The 13037-nt window shown below is 36.3% G+C and overlaps 2 protein-coding genes across 2 annotated transcripts; one reads left to right on the forward strand and one right to left on the reverse strand.

The window, feature by feature from the left end:
• Positions 1-154: 154 nt before the first annotated feature.
• Positions 155-8715, reverse strand: LOC140984355 (uncharacterized). The gene is made up of 14 exons (XM_073451710.1): positions 8403-8715; positions 7199-7360; positions 6896-6961; positions 6549-6692; positions 6273-6386; positions 5962-6063; positions 5697-5882; positions 4578-4667; positions 4377-4511; positions 3509-3631; positions 3076-3161; positions 2395-3007; positions 2166-2243; positions 155-1619 (listed from the first exon to the last, which is right to left on the reverse strand). The coding sequence occupies exons 1-14, from the start codon at positions 8655-8657 to the stop codon at positions 573-575; spliced, it is 3201 nt and encodes a 1066-aa protein (XP_073307811.1). The 5' UTR covers positions 8658-8715; the 3' UTR covers positions 155-572.
• A 3854-nt stretch (positions 8716-12569) lies between these two features.
• On the forward strand, positions 12570-13037 carry LOC140983993 (homeobox-leucine zipper protein ATHB-52-like). The gene has a single exon (XM_073451136.1). The coding sequence runs from the start codon at positions 12570-12572 to the stop codon at positions 13035-13037; it is 468 nt and encodes a 155-aa protein (XP_073307237.1).

The following is a 13037-nucleotide window of genomic DNA, read 5'->3' on the forward strand; positions in this document are numbered from 1 at the left end:
CCCCCCCCCCCCCCCCCCCCCGTAAGTTGATTACTTTCCTAAGTATCTCGTGATGCACAAATACCCAACACTTTTGCGAGTAAAACATTTTCGAAATGGTTATAGTCCAAATAGTGTTTAGTATGTCCATTGAATCAGCCTGCAACAATAAAAAAACAAACTTAACAAATTAATATTAAACCTTCGAGTAACATACAATAACCCTGTTTAAACAACCTCATCATCCCTATCTGACAACTACCAACCTCGAGAAAATATAACTTCCCATAAAAAAACAACGATTTCCACCCTGTTAACACCTCAATGCCCTAGCAACAAGTGCAGTGCAGAGAAACCATTTTCGAACCGGAAGAAATGCGGCCCCAAAAAAAGAAGAAAATGAAGGATCACATCACGCCCCCAGAGTTAATCGATTCATCCTAGCCTATATGTAACTTCTTCAAGATACTAGACAACACACCAAAATCTGCACTAAAACTGCTGAGGATTTAGCCATCATGATCAAGAACATAATGCATGCTATAAAGATGAAGTTTAACTTACAGACACTAGACAAAAACCAATTGCTTAAATTATGACCTCTGAAGAATACATTTTTCATAGAGTGCTAGAATGTCTTTTTTGTTGGGATTCTTCAATTGAAGCAGCTCGGCACCAAAATTATGTTTTGTAAGCTCTTGCTTCAGTTTCTGTACAGTAAACTTGGTATAGTCTTCGGAGCTGGTTTGTTCACTACTGGCATCCTCATCACCCTTAAATTCAGAACCACCATCTTCTGGAGAGGTGAATTTTAAAGGGCTTGTGTTACTCTTAGCCCTCTTATTTGCTCGGTCTGCTCGGTCATTTGTGCCTGTATCATGTACTGAGTCGATGCCCACTTCATATTCATCTGTCCTACCACGCTTCACGTGAGAAGCAGTTCTTGGTTTGCTGTCCAAAGTTGCTTTTTCACTAAATCGAAGAGTGTTGAATTCTTGAGAAAGCGCGTCAAGTTTTCCCTGAGTAACTTGTAGCTGAACAGACAGGGCCTCAGCCCTGTTATTTGCTTCCGCATGGGCAACACGCTCAGACTCCAACAAGCTCTCAAGTACTTGCACGGTATTCTTCCTCTGGTTGTTGCTCGACTGCAAGTGTGTCTCAATTTCCTTTTCCCTTTCTCTAACTCTTTCCTCCAGCATCTCCACCTTAAATAAAGCGTCCCCTCCAGCTGCTTTATACCTCTCCACTTCATTAGCCAAGCCAGTCTTCTGCCTCTCCAAACTTTCAGCGTACCTCTCAGCTCTCTCAATCTGTGCTAATCTTTCCATTGCAACTCGCTGGAAATCACTCTTGTCCTTCTGAGCAGAGATTGCTTCTGCCCTGGCTTCATCAGCCAATTCAGTTGCTCTTTTAGCCTGTATCTCAGCTGCTTTACACCTTTCATGGAGTTCCTCAAATCTGTTAAACTGTGTTTGGTACTTCTGCTCAAGGTATATCTTTTCCTGTTCCAGAATCTTAGCTTCGCTTTCAGCTGATTGCGCAACAATATTTGCATGTTCAACCTTCTCAATTAACTCCTTCATCTTGACCTTCAACGTTGATGTTTCTAAATCATAATTCTTAATCTTTGACTCAGCAGCCTGCCAACAGCATAAGAAAAAACAAAGAAACGTCATATATCAAAGCTACAGATGCACACAACAAATATTTGCAATACTATTTGACATCACTAAAAATAAGTTTCTGCAAGAAATAGATAGACCCCACAATTCAAGAGTTTGATTTCAGTTAATATTTTCCAAAACTGAACAGCCCAACAGATAAACAAACAGAAGAGAGAAATTCAGCTTTACGCATGTTTCGCTCAAGTTAGTTTGATTTTCTGTAAGCTTGATTCAGTTTCAGTGATGGCAAAAATTCAGTTCGGTCAGTAATTAGTCCTACTTAAGAAAAATTCAGTCAATCCATGTAGTTGTTTGAAATTTCAGTACAGTCACCAACAGAAAGCTAACTGTTTGAAAATTTATCAATTTTGATCATTAGGAATTACTGCTGAAGGAAATAATGATGTGAAGAAGTGTAGAACACAAAAGGGGCCTTTTCACAATGAAATACAGCATTAGACAGTTAAACAAATCACAAAAAGCAGTAGACATCTCTACAATCTATTTACTTTTCACTCATACCTTTAATTCCAAACTAAGAGTAGTTAAATGCTGTTCTGCTTGCTCGAACTTGGATTGCTTTTCCTTTATTTCAATATCCTGCCAGCAGATAAAATAAAGTAAGATAATATTCATATACTCAAAGAAGTTAAAAACAGTTAAAAACATAAATATGATAATTGTTGAAACCCCCTAAGAGTGAGTTTTGTGCATGTATATTAGTGTGCGAGAGAGAGCTAGAAATTTCCACCTTTTCTGCCAGAGAACGAGAGAATTCTGCCCTTAGAGCAGCTTCTTTTGCTTGTGTTTGATGATTATTGCGCTCTTGAATGGAAGCTGCCTTCTCAAGAGCAGTTTTCACTTCTCGGACTGCAACATCATATTTACGCTTCCATTCCTCTGCTTCTTCCATGGCTGATTCAGCTTTCTCTTGAGCTGCTGCTAGTCTTGCTTCAGCGGCAGAACTTTTGGATCTGAGCATAGCCAATTCTGCACTTACCTGCTCTTCCTCAGCTTTCTGCTTTGATAAAACCAGGTCATATTTCCTTTTCCAATCCTGTAACTCCCGCCTTTCAGTCTCAAGAGTTTTTGATAAGTTGGAAGATTTCTCTTCCAGAGAACTACATTTCTTCTGCAAATTGGTTATACGGCTCATATAATCTTCCGTGAGCTTTTTCTTGTCATTGATAGCATCTTCATAACGTTTCAAATATTCAGACTTGTACTTCTCACTGGCTTCCAGTTGCTTGTTAATCAATTCCATCTTGTCTTCAACTGACCGACATTTCAGAGCAAGAGAACTCTTCTCCGTTCCAATCTGGTCTAGTTGCTTCCTGATCAAATCCATAATGGGACCTTCCAAACTGGACGTCCAAAGCCATCAGACATAGTTTTGGTGCATAACCAAAGTAAACAGAAAAACTGAACAAACCTCTGCCGTAGAAACACGACAGCTTTTCGCCACTTCTCTGGTCCATGACATGTATCTTCATACTTGGATAAAAGCCCATCAAGAACCTGCAAGAGGATTTTGTAAACCATTTAGGATGTGTTTGGGTGAAGTTAATTAGATCAAGAAAAGAATTTCGTATGAAATAAATACGACTCCATTTTATGAGAATTTAAAATCCATTGCATTTGTTAATGAAACAGGCTAAAAAATGGAGGACAAATTTCAAATTCATGCTATCCAACTGTATCCAAACAAGTGCGACAGATTTATGTATCAGATTTGAAATTCTCTTTTAATCCAAATGCGCCCCTAATAAAATGTGATTCCTCCTCCTAAAGACAAATAAGGCTCAACATACACTCATGGAGCCAATTATGTAGAAGGAGAAGACAGTTTTTAGAAGCAATAATACCTTAATAACTGTATCCACTTTTGCACCAGGAGAATGACAAGCTATTCTCAGCTCCTTCTCCATATTCTCTACGGCGTTTGTGCATTGAAGATAAGCCTCCCTAAAAGCATCCTTTTTTATACCCTGCAACAAGAAGCAGATCAAGATCTATAAATGTGCAAGCAAAAACATAAAAGGAAGTATCACCTAACTGTAAACATGATTGTCTTCCTAAAAAACAAAATCCTGAAATCCTGAATTGCACGATTCCTGATGAAAATGATATGTACCAGTATTTTCATTGATCAAAGTCAAATAACATTCAAACCAGACCTAAAGTTAAAAAGAAAAAGCCTTCGGCAATTTTTTTAGGCCAAAGTTGAAATTTATTTTCTGGCTATTGTATCATTACAAATCCATTCACATTAAATTATTTTCAACATAAAACCACGGGAGTGTTCTCTATTCACTTTTCGGGTTTTTCCCCTAAAATGAGTCACAGACTCAGATTCTCTTGATCAGTTTCTTGTTGTAAATACACACTACAATGTCAGTTCCCATAATGTTCTAAATCAGGTTTTTTGGGCCTGATTTATGAACTGATTCTTTTGATTTGGTTTATGTAATTGTGTTTGTAGCAGTAATCAAAACATTCAAAATTCAAGCTACCAGCCTACCAGAGAGCTCGAGCACTAAACTAGAGTCATGGTTCCATAACAAGTGAATTGTGTATAAATATAAAGTTATAGAGCTCCAACAAAATCCAGATTTGGGTTGGTCAAGCTTCACAGGCTCAAGATCAAAGGCAAGTATAGGATTTGGTAAGGATAGTTTGAACCCTTAGCAATAGTCAATTCAAATGAATAAGAAAATATATAAAGATAATTACCTCAAATGCCTTTTTCAAAAAACTCTGAAGACGGTTTTCATACTTATGTCGTATTAAACCAGCCCCAACAGCAGTAGAATTGAATGCAGACACAGACTTCTGAACTGCATCTTCATGTGCTTCCCTTAGTGCAACCTACAAAACCCAATATTAATAAGCAAACACGCAGATGTTCGACCTTCATTCAAAAGCAAAACTTACTTCTTCCGGAGGCTTGGCACGGTCAAAAGCAGACACATAGATCTCAGTCGCCAGTTCGTAAGCTCTCTGACATTCAGCTTCCTCAACACTCTGACATAAAAATCATAAAATATTCAAAACAGAACCAACAGACTCTAACTGGGACAGATGCATGTATGACTTTGAAATAAATGCTATGCGGCGCAAGCAAAAAAAATCTTTTACCAATCCTTGAGAGAAAAGTCACAAGACTAAGTCAACAGGGATAAAGATGTAAACGAACCAAGCCGCTTGCGAACTACTTGAAGCTCAACTCGGTAAAAAGCTCGTTCGAAATCGTTCGTTAAGCTTATCGAGCCAAGCTCAAGCTTCAAAATGTTTGGCTCGCGAGGTTTTTTGGGCTAGCTTATTGGACCACGAGTTTTTTCCTCACATAACTATTTTAGTGAAATGTAAGAGATTGAAATGCTATAAATGAAAAACATACCTCTTAATTCCTCATATCTTATTTGGTCGTTCGGCTAAAAATGCTCAACGAGCTCTAAATCGAACTTGTTTAATGAGCTAAAAAACGAGTTTGCTTAACGAACCCGAAAAAGAATTCTCTTAACGAGCCGAGGTCGAGTCAATATCGTTAAACATGATAAACGAACTATTAACAAACTGAGCTCGAGCTATTCGCGAGCTTAGTGATTTTCAAACGAGCCGAACTCGAGCTATTCGCGAGCTTAGTAATTTTCAAACGAACCGAGCTCGAGCCTAATAATAAAAGCTCGAATCGAGCTTGAGCCAATATATATCCTAAATGAGCCGAGCTCGAGCTTGATAGTGTTCGGCTCGTTTACATCCCTAAACAAGGACATGTCAAGAAGAATAACAAACATTCAAAGTAAAAAAAGGAACAAGGAATAAGGATGAACATTCAAAGTAGAAATATATCTCACTCGAGATGCGTTCAATTAATACTGAAAGAATACTCAACCAGTTTTTCTCAAGAGAAGTAAACAAATTAACTTGGAAGTTCTGAATTAGTTCTTTCAAACACTTTGATAACGTACACAAGAACAATTGTGTTCATAAACAAGCTTATCTGTTCCTTCACCTTCAATATAGAAACCTGCATACAAAAATCAAACTGACCTGCCAAGAAGAAGTTATAGTAGGCACAGCACCATTATTAAGAGCATCTAGGAATGATTGAAGAATACGAGCAAGAATGGGCCCTGTCATCACCATTGGTCCAAGTTGCTTGGGTCTCGTCCTTTCAAAAACAAATCTCGTCAAAGCATCTAAGCCGGACCTAAATTCTGGTCTCAATTTGTCCAACTGGATACGAGGAAAATATTAGCATAAATGGGAAGAAGTATGCAACAAAGTAGCAAAACACTAGCAATCAGCTACTTACCGAGATTTGGTCAAGCCTCTGAAGATCATTCTCATTGCTTAAAGGTCGTACAAGTGTGAAGCATTCCCTATCCGGAAAAAGTGCTCGAATTGATTCTCGGATCTAGTAATTAGTTTCAGGAAAAAAGGCATTTCAATGTTCATTCTAGGTCAAACAGAAATCGTACGAATAAATATTCGATAATAGTTATGTTTCAATCACGAAACAATATTACCGGGAGTATACCAATCATAGGGAGAATACTGAGTATTACTATCACATAAACCACAATTAAGTGTTATCCGTTAACGACCAAGGAAAGAAAATGTTACCTCATTCTTGGCAGTTACATCCCTTCCACCACCCTGAACCGGTCTTAGAGCAAGCTCCAGATAGTCACGTGGGGTGATTTTACGATTGTCCTCCACCAAGTCTAAATAAAAATCCTGCAAGTAAAAATTCCGATATAAAATTATGCTCTTTAAATAAGAGAAAAAGACGAGCAGTAAATGTAAGCCAGTTTTTTTGGTCTTCCACTCACGGCAATCAGAAGAATGTTAACTGTCAAGACTATAACAACAGATATTGGGATCTATATGTATAATTACCCTCAGAAGCCAGACAAATGTCGGAGAGAATTGCCCTAACTCCGAGGTTGTAGTCCTTCCCCCGGAAGCTCTGACACGGATATGCTTGGTCATTTCAGTCACAAGTGAGAGGCTATCAAGAGCAGTTTCATCAATACCACCCATCTAAATCAAAATATCACAGAGTCAGCAATTTCTGTCGTATGAAACATTAATGGACTGAACAATAGTAAATAACTAAAAAACTAACATCACTAACTTAAAGAAAACCTGTCTAACAATACAAGAAGGACCAAACCAACAAAATAAACATAAAATCCGTAGTATAAGTCTAGACATTGACATATAGTTTGACAACACTTTCCCACCTGGTTGTAAATGAACATGCTTGATAACAGGACAGCCAACGAAAAAATCTGTGTACTATATGTTCCCTGTCAAGAAAGAGAACTTCATCAACAAATTCAACGAGTCATTAAAACCATGTTAAGAGTTAAAAAAAGTAATATCAGAGAGAGCGTGAAGTTTGAATATCTTGAACAATTAGGATTGCTGAGATGACATGCTGCAAGCAAGCAGTTACAAATCACAAAAATAAAGAAAGGAAACAATAGTTAGAAAAGAGAATTTATTTCTGAGAAGAATATATGGCTACAAAAAGTAAATCTAACCGTTTGATCATATGCATCGATTCCTTCTGTGTCCAAGAGTAAAAGATTGTATTCTGTTCCATCAAGTGCAGTTCTCCTTAGTGGGGTGCTCCACAACCAAAGACCTTTAGTACAAGGGCGATGTGTTGATGCTACTTGAAATCCACTGCTCCTCCCAAGAAGCTAAAACAATAAATTCAAACAGCAGATAAATAAACAATGTCATTTCCCAAACAGTACTAATTTAGTTCAAATAAATAATGTGGCTTTTAAAATGGCGCCAGTTTTAAATTCCAAACAATTTTGTACTTTCCTTTGACTCTACACACACATTATAATGAAAACACATAAGTCATAACATGTAGATACTCATGGATTTATTCTTGGCAATCCAAAAGAAAGTACTGCTAGTTACATAGTTGATTAACTATAAGTTCCATACATTGGCCTCGAGTCACTCTTCACTTTTATGATCTAAAAACAATAAATTGGAGTGACAAAAGAATTTAGTGGTGCCAGATTTTGATTTTTTTAACTAAAATTTTAACTTAACTTTAAAAGTTCTTATGCATCCTTTGACACTAATAATGATGAGATAAAAGTGTCATTCTATAATGTTAAAAACTTAAAACTGTGCTCTGACAATGCCAAGTAATCCATGGTTTGATACAAGCGAGGTGACTAAAATCCTAAGAAAGCTCAAAAATAACATTTTTTAACACCACCAATGATAATGATAATTGTCAGCATAACAAGAACCAAGGTCTACTGCAAAATCTTTTTTAAAACAATAATAATAGATAATATTGTATTTGAGCTCAGTCTATCTTATACCATGAAGAGTTAAAAGAAATTCAAGTCCTGGACTCCTGGGTTCTTGGTATTTTTTTGAACCCAATTTCATTTCACTTATCAACTCCGTAATCCACTATCTTGAAGTTGAGAAAGCAGCAAAAATAAAAAATCCGAACTCATAACCCACAAGAATCATATATATGAAATCCTACTTTCTGGCAGAAATTAAAAAGAAAGGGAAAAAACGAAACAAAACCCTAATTCGCGAGCAAACACGACGAATGTAACAGCACTTCGTGCAACAGGTAAATCCAAAACTCTTAATCCCTAAGCCAATTTTACAATTTCAACAAAGCATAATAACACAAACCCCAAGTAAAGAAAAAAAACTCGAGAACAAAACGTTTCCAAGCATATATCCCACATTTACCTGATTAAGTATAAAACTCTTGCCCTGTCGAGCACGACCGCATACAGAAACCACACCCACGGGCTCCTTCACCAATTGAAGAACAGCAAGCGCCTCCGGATCCATATGAAACTTCCCCTTCTCATCGGAGTAAACAAGACGGATCGGCCTCGCAGGTCCGGCGGCATAATTGGTGGGCGGCGTCGGGAGTTGAGTTATCGGAGACGGCGTCTGGGGAGATTCTCCGGCTGAGCCTCTCGTGAAAAGCCTCTTCATGATCCAAGCCCCGGCTAGTGTGTATATGTTTAGAAGTACAGAGTGGAAGGGGGGGAAAGAAAAGAAAACGAAAATAAAAGATTTTGTAAGCGAGAGGAGCGCTGCGCAGGGGTTTTTTCGACGCCATGACGGGGTGAAATTACCATTTATGTATCAAGAATAGAATCTAACAAGGGCATTATAGTCATATTAATACCAATCTTAAACGAAGCCATCTAAGTGGCTGGTACTAACTAACATAGGCATCAGATATTGCAATATCAAAGTGACCTCTGGTAATATTATGGATCGGATTCATAAACTTCGAAAAGTGGGCTCGGACAAAGGTACGGTTGGGCTCGGACAAAGGTACGGTCTATGGCCCATTCTAGATAATTTTTGAGGATTTTTCTTGATGTGATAATCGAATATGATGTGATGATGATTTTAAGATTTTTTTTCTGCTAAGCTCTTGTACTGTGGAGACAGATGTACTTTCTGTTATTCCACATGTTTCGTTCTTTCCATTTATATTGTATATTTGTTGTTTCCGTGTATCAGATTTTTCTTCTCGAGTATCATCTGTCCGATCTGTCGTATATCCAAAAATAACTACTCGGTTCATTAAATCGCCCATCAATTTATCCGACCATCATCTTTATAGATAATGTAATATACGGAATGGGAATTTGTTTGAAGGTGGGGATTTTACATCTGTTAATGGGTTTTGATCGGTTCTTGTTAATCATTATCCAATTTAATTTTAAACACGGCAAACAAGATCTCTGTTTGTGAACTTTATTTTTCTTGAATTTTCTATTGTTAATTAATTAGATGGTGTATTTGTATTATTTGAGTCTAAATTGAGATGGTGAATCTAATTATTTTTAGTTCTTAATTTGTTCGGAATCCTGCTTCGTGGATTTCGAGTTGGGAAATGACCACAAGCCCACTACAAGAAAAATGCAATTTCGTAACGGAATTAGAGACCAAATAAATACCGAAGTTATTAATATTGGTTTTAAACCTATTTTAGTTTCAAAATCATACATATCTTGCTTCTGTTTTTGTGGTGAACACGTATAAATAATTTAATTATTAAATGTGAAGGTTTGTTTTTTTGGGCTTCAACTAATGAGGTGCTTAATTTCTGTATGCTTCCATATCCAGATCAAGCAACATAGTATTGGATTGCTTGTTCACAACTGCCAGAAATTTGAACCCGCAATAAAGAAAAAAAAATTCGGAAGACAAGTGAGCAAAATGATGGGATTGGTATGTACTAAATAAACCCTTGTATCAATGCAATAACTTACAAACCGTACTATTAGTTAAACCATATTGAGTAAACAATGTGCAAAAAACTTATCTGAAAAAATATTGATTAGAGGAATCGAGCTCTTGGTGATCAGTCAAACACTTATTTATTTCATCAACTTTGAAACCCCTAAAAGAAGTAAATACAATATATTTTAGAACCACGGTACATAACTAATATGAAACATGAACAAATATAATTTCTCAATGTGTTATTTATATTTATGAGTTAAAGCATGATTTAACTTTTTGAACTCCACATAATTAAAAACATGATTTAATGATTGGGGGATCATAATGCAACATTTTACATGGTTAGCGTATTTTGTTATATATCAACCTATTTCAATTTATTGATCCAAAAAAACGTTAATCCTTATGTCTCACCAAAAACCATATTAGCCTTAGAGAGCCAAACCAGGAAAGTATACAAAAGAAGATGTCGTTAACACCACAAAAACTCACAGCTGCAACCAAGAGCGTGAAACAAGCTAAGATTGAGCGCAAAATTAACCGAGCCTAAGTCGCATTTAATAATTAAGAATAAATTCAAAGAGTCTATCAATTAATTAGACTCAATCATAAAATACTCAAAATGAGTCGATTAATTTAAAAGTTTCTAATTTTATTTAATTATCTCGATCAGAAATTTGAGTAGTTCAAATATTTGTATATGTATCAATGTCAACGTCCTTTATGAAATTCATGTGATTTATGTATACATAGTTTTGATATGTTATTAACCAACCGTGACACTTTTTTGTCTACCTCACACTATACGTATGCAACAAAAGTGAACACAGTATGTAAACAATNAACACAGTCAAGCCCTCACCCGCTTGAATAAAATTCATATCTCTTTCCTTTCGTCTGGTCGAGAATGGAGAAAGCCCGGAGAACCAGGCTTGCTTACTAAGCTAGTGTAATAAGGAATTTGTCATTGATTACATGAGCTAGCCAACAAACCCCGTGGCTCATCTCTCTCTATAAAAGATAAATAGTTCCTTATCTTTTTCATAATAATAAGGTAAGCTTATAGCTCTCGACTCAGAGCTGTTGCATCAACAATCAATTGAGCTCGGGAAGTTAGGTTAAGACATTGACATATACAAAGGAGATTCAAAATGATTCATGTCTTTAGAAGTCATTGCCACTAAACTACAATTGTACGCCCCGGCGAAGAGAGAGACCCGAGTCCTAGCCCTACTGAATGTGGCAAAAGTATTCAAAATAGGAAAGTGAACAATGCCTCGATATCTACCACATTTAAATAGATCGGATCTTGATGCATATATATATCATAGATTTTAAAAGGAAATATCAATTAAAATATGGTATCAATTTCACAAAATGTATGTAGAGCAATAAATGATCCACTTGAGCAGCACCAAATCCATCTTACGACTTTAATTAATCTTGTCAATTTGTATTTTAGGGGCTGAATATATATTATAATATATATGTATTGTTAGGGACATGAATGCATGATGTATAAGCAAAATTTCAACATTAGCATTAAATGCTAAACTTAATCAAATGTCATGCATGTATTCAACTCTAATGGCAAATCAATTCAGTGCAGGTGGGAGGGACACTCATTTTTTTGTTAAATCACTAAACCATTGGATTAACATCTGTTACAGTACTGATTGATTATAGCTAGGCTGCGGGGACGACTTTAATATACTTATTTTAGACAGGAAAATCTTTCAATATTGTAAAATTTACTGGTAACAAATTTTTTTTAACACTTGTGATTCTTTACTTTACTGAGACAAAATTGCGTCGATATTATTCGATTATCCAATTACTATAAATATAATTGAAGTTTTCAAATTCTAATTTTCGAATCCATTTCGGATAGGGACCGACTTTAACATTTGGATGAGTTGAGGAATCTGCTCTTAATTGATTTAGTTTGAATATTGAACTTCTGTAATCTTACATTGAAATATCTAGAGTCGTCTTCTTATTTATTGTCGGCTGCAGTTGACATTTCTAGCAGTTCATCAACTGTATTTATTTCATTGTTTTAATTATCTGCAGACCTTTTGCACCATTCGTACATCTGACCAGAATTCCCGATATATNGCCTTTTTTGAAAAATTTCTTATGTAGGGAAACGATCAATAAAGTTTTAAAATAATAGAAATTAATACATATAAATTAAAAATTATGGATTACTTTAAATAATTATTAATTTTAAAAATAATGTAGAGTCTGGCCACCATACTTTGATTAGAGAAGAAGCTCCATATGTTGTAATACTTTCGGATATATTATTATGACAAAGAAAACTTATTAAAATGGGATATATATTTATTGAATACAATAAATTTAACACTGGGTAATAGAATGTGTCACCTACATACACAAGTAGGTACCCGCGTGTACAAATTGATGAAGCTGTGTAATTCATATCTATTAATAAAATATTGTTTTTATTTGACGTCGTATTCAGCAAGAAGTCTGGCCTTCACATAGGATAATGACGTGACACCAATTTTCCTTGGCAAGTTGTCATCGACTTTGCAGCTAGATTTGTCTATAAATTCCCATATTTAATCATCCATTTCAATTCCATATTGCACACAATATAATATAACATAATTAAATATGCGATCTCAATATTCTGAAACACAAAAACAACCATTGATAAAAAACAAGAAAAGACTCAATCAAGAGCAAGTGGGGATACTGGAAACCAACTTCTGTTTCAACAACAAGCTCGACCCCGATCGAAAACACCAGCTCGCGTTAGAACTTGGTGTTCCCCCCAGACAGGTTTCCGTTTGGTACCAAAACAAGAGGGCTCGTGAGAAGAACCAAAGCCTTGAGACGGATCACCGGGCGTTGCAGCAACGGCTTGAAAACGTGTTAGCTGAAAACACAAGCTTGAGGGGAGAAGTGGAGAGGCTTAGAGGAGAGCTGTGCAAGATTCAAGAATTGTTCAATGGTTTCAATTCTTCGGTTTCGAGTTCCTGTGATGAGGTTGGGAGCTCGAAACATGAATTGGAGAGGGAATATTATGCGGCACTCATTGGTGGTGCGGGAGGCCAGTTTGTGGCATTTGGAGGGTTGTAA

This window comes from Primulina huaijiensis, chromosome 9 (genome assembly GCF_012295235.1).
Source record: "Primulina huaijiensis isolate GDHJ02 chromosome 9, ASM1229523v2, whole genome shotgun sequence".
Classification (NCBI taxonomy): Eukaryota; Viridiplantae; Streptophyta; class Magnoliopsida; order Lamiales; family Gesneriaceae; genus Primulina; species Primulina huaijiensis.

Excerpts from the sequence above, each read along its gene's own strand:
- LOC140983993 (XM_073451136.1), top strand. The coding sequence starts at position 12,570 with ATGCGATCTCAATATTCTGAAACACAAAAACAACCATTGATAAAAAAC.
- LOC140984355 (XM_073451710.1), bottom strand. The coding sequence starts at position 8,657 with ATGAAGAGGCTTTTCACGAGAGGCTCAGCCGGAGAATCTCCCCAGACG. Across the intron at positions 6,387-6,548 it reads CATTTGTCTGGCTTCTGAGG|GATTTTTATTTAGACTTGGT; the intron begins GTAATTATACAT and ends TTTTACTTGCAG. Across the intron at positions 5,883-5,961 it reads AGAGGCTTGACCAAATCTCG|TTGGACAAATTGAGACCAGA; the intron begins GTAAGTAGCTGA and ends CCTCGTATCCAG.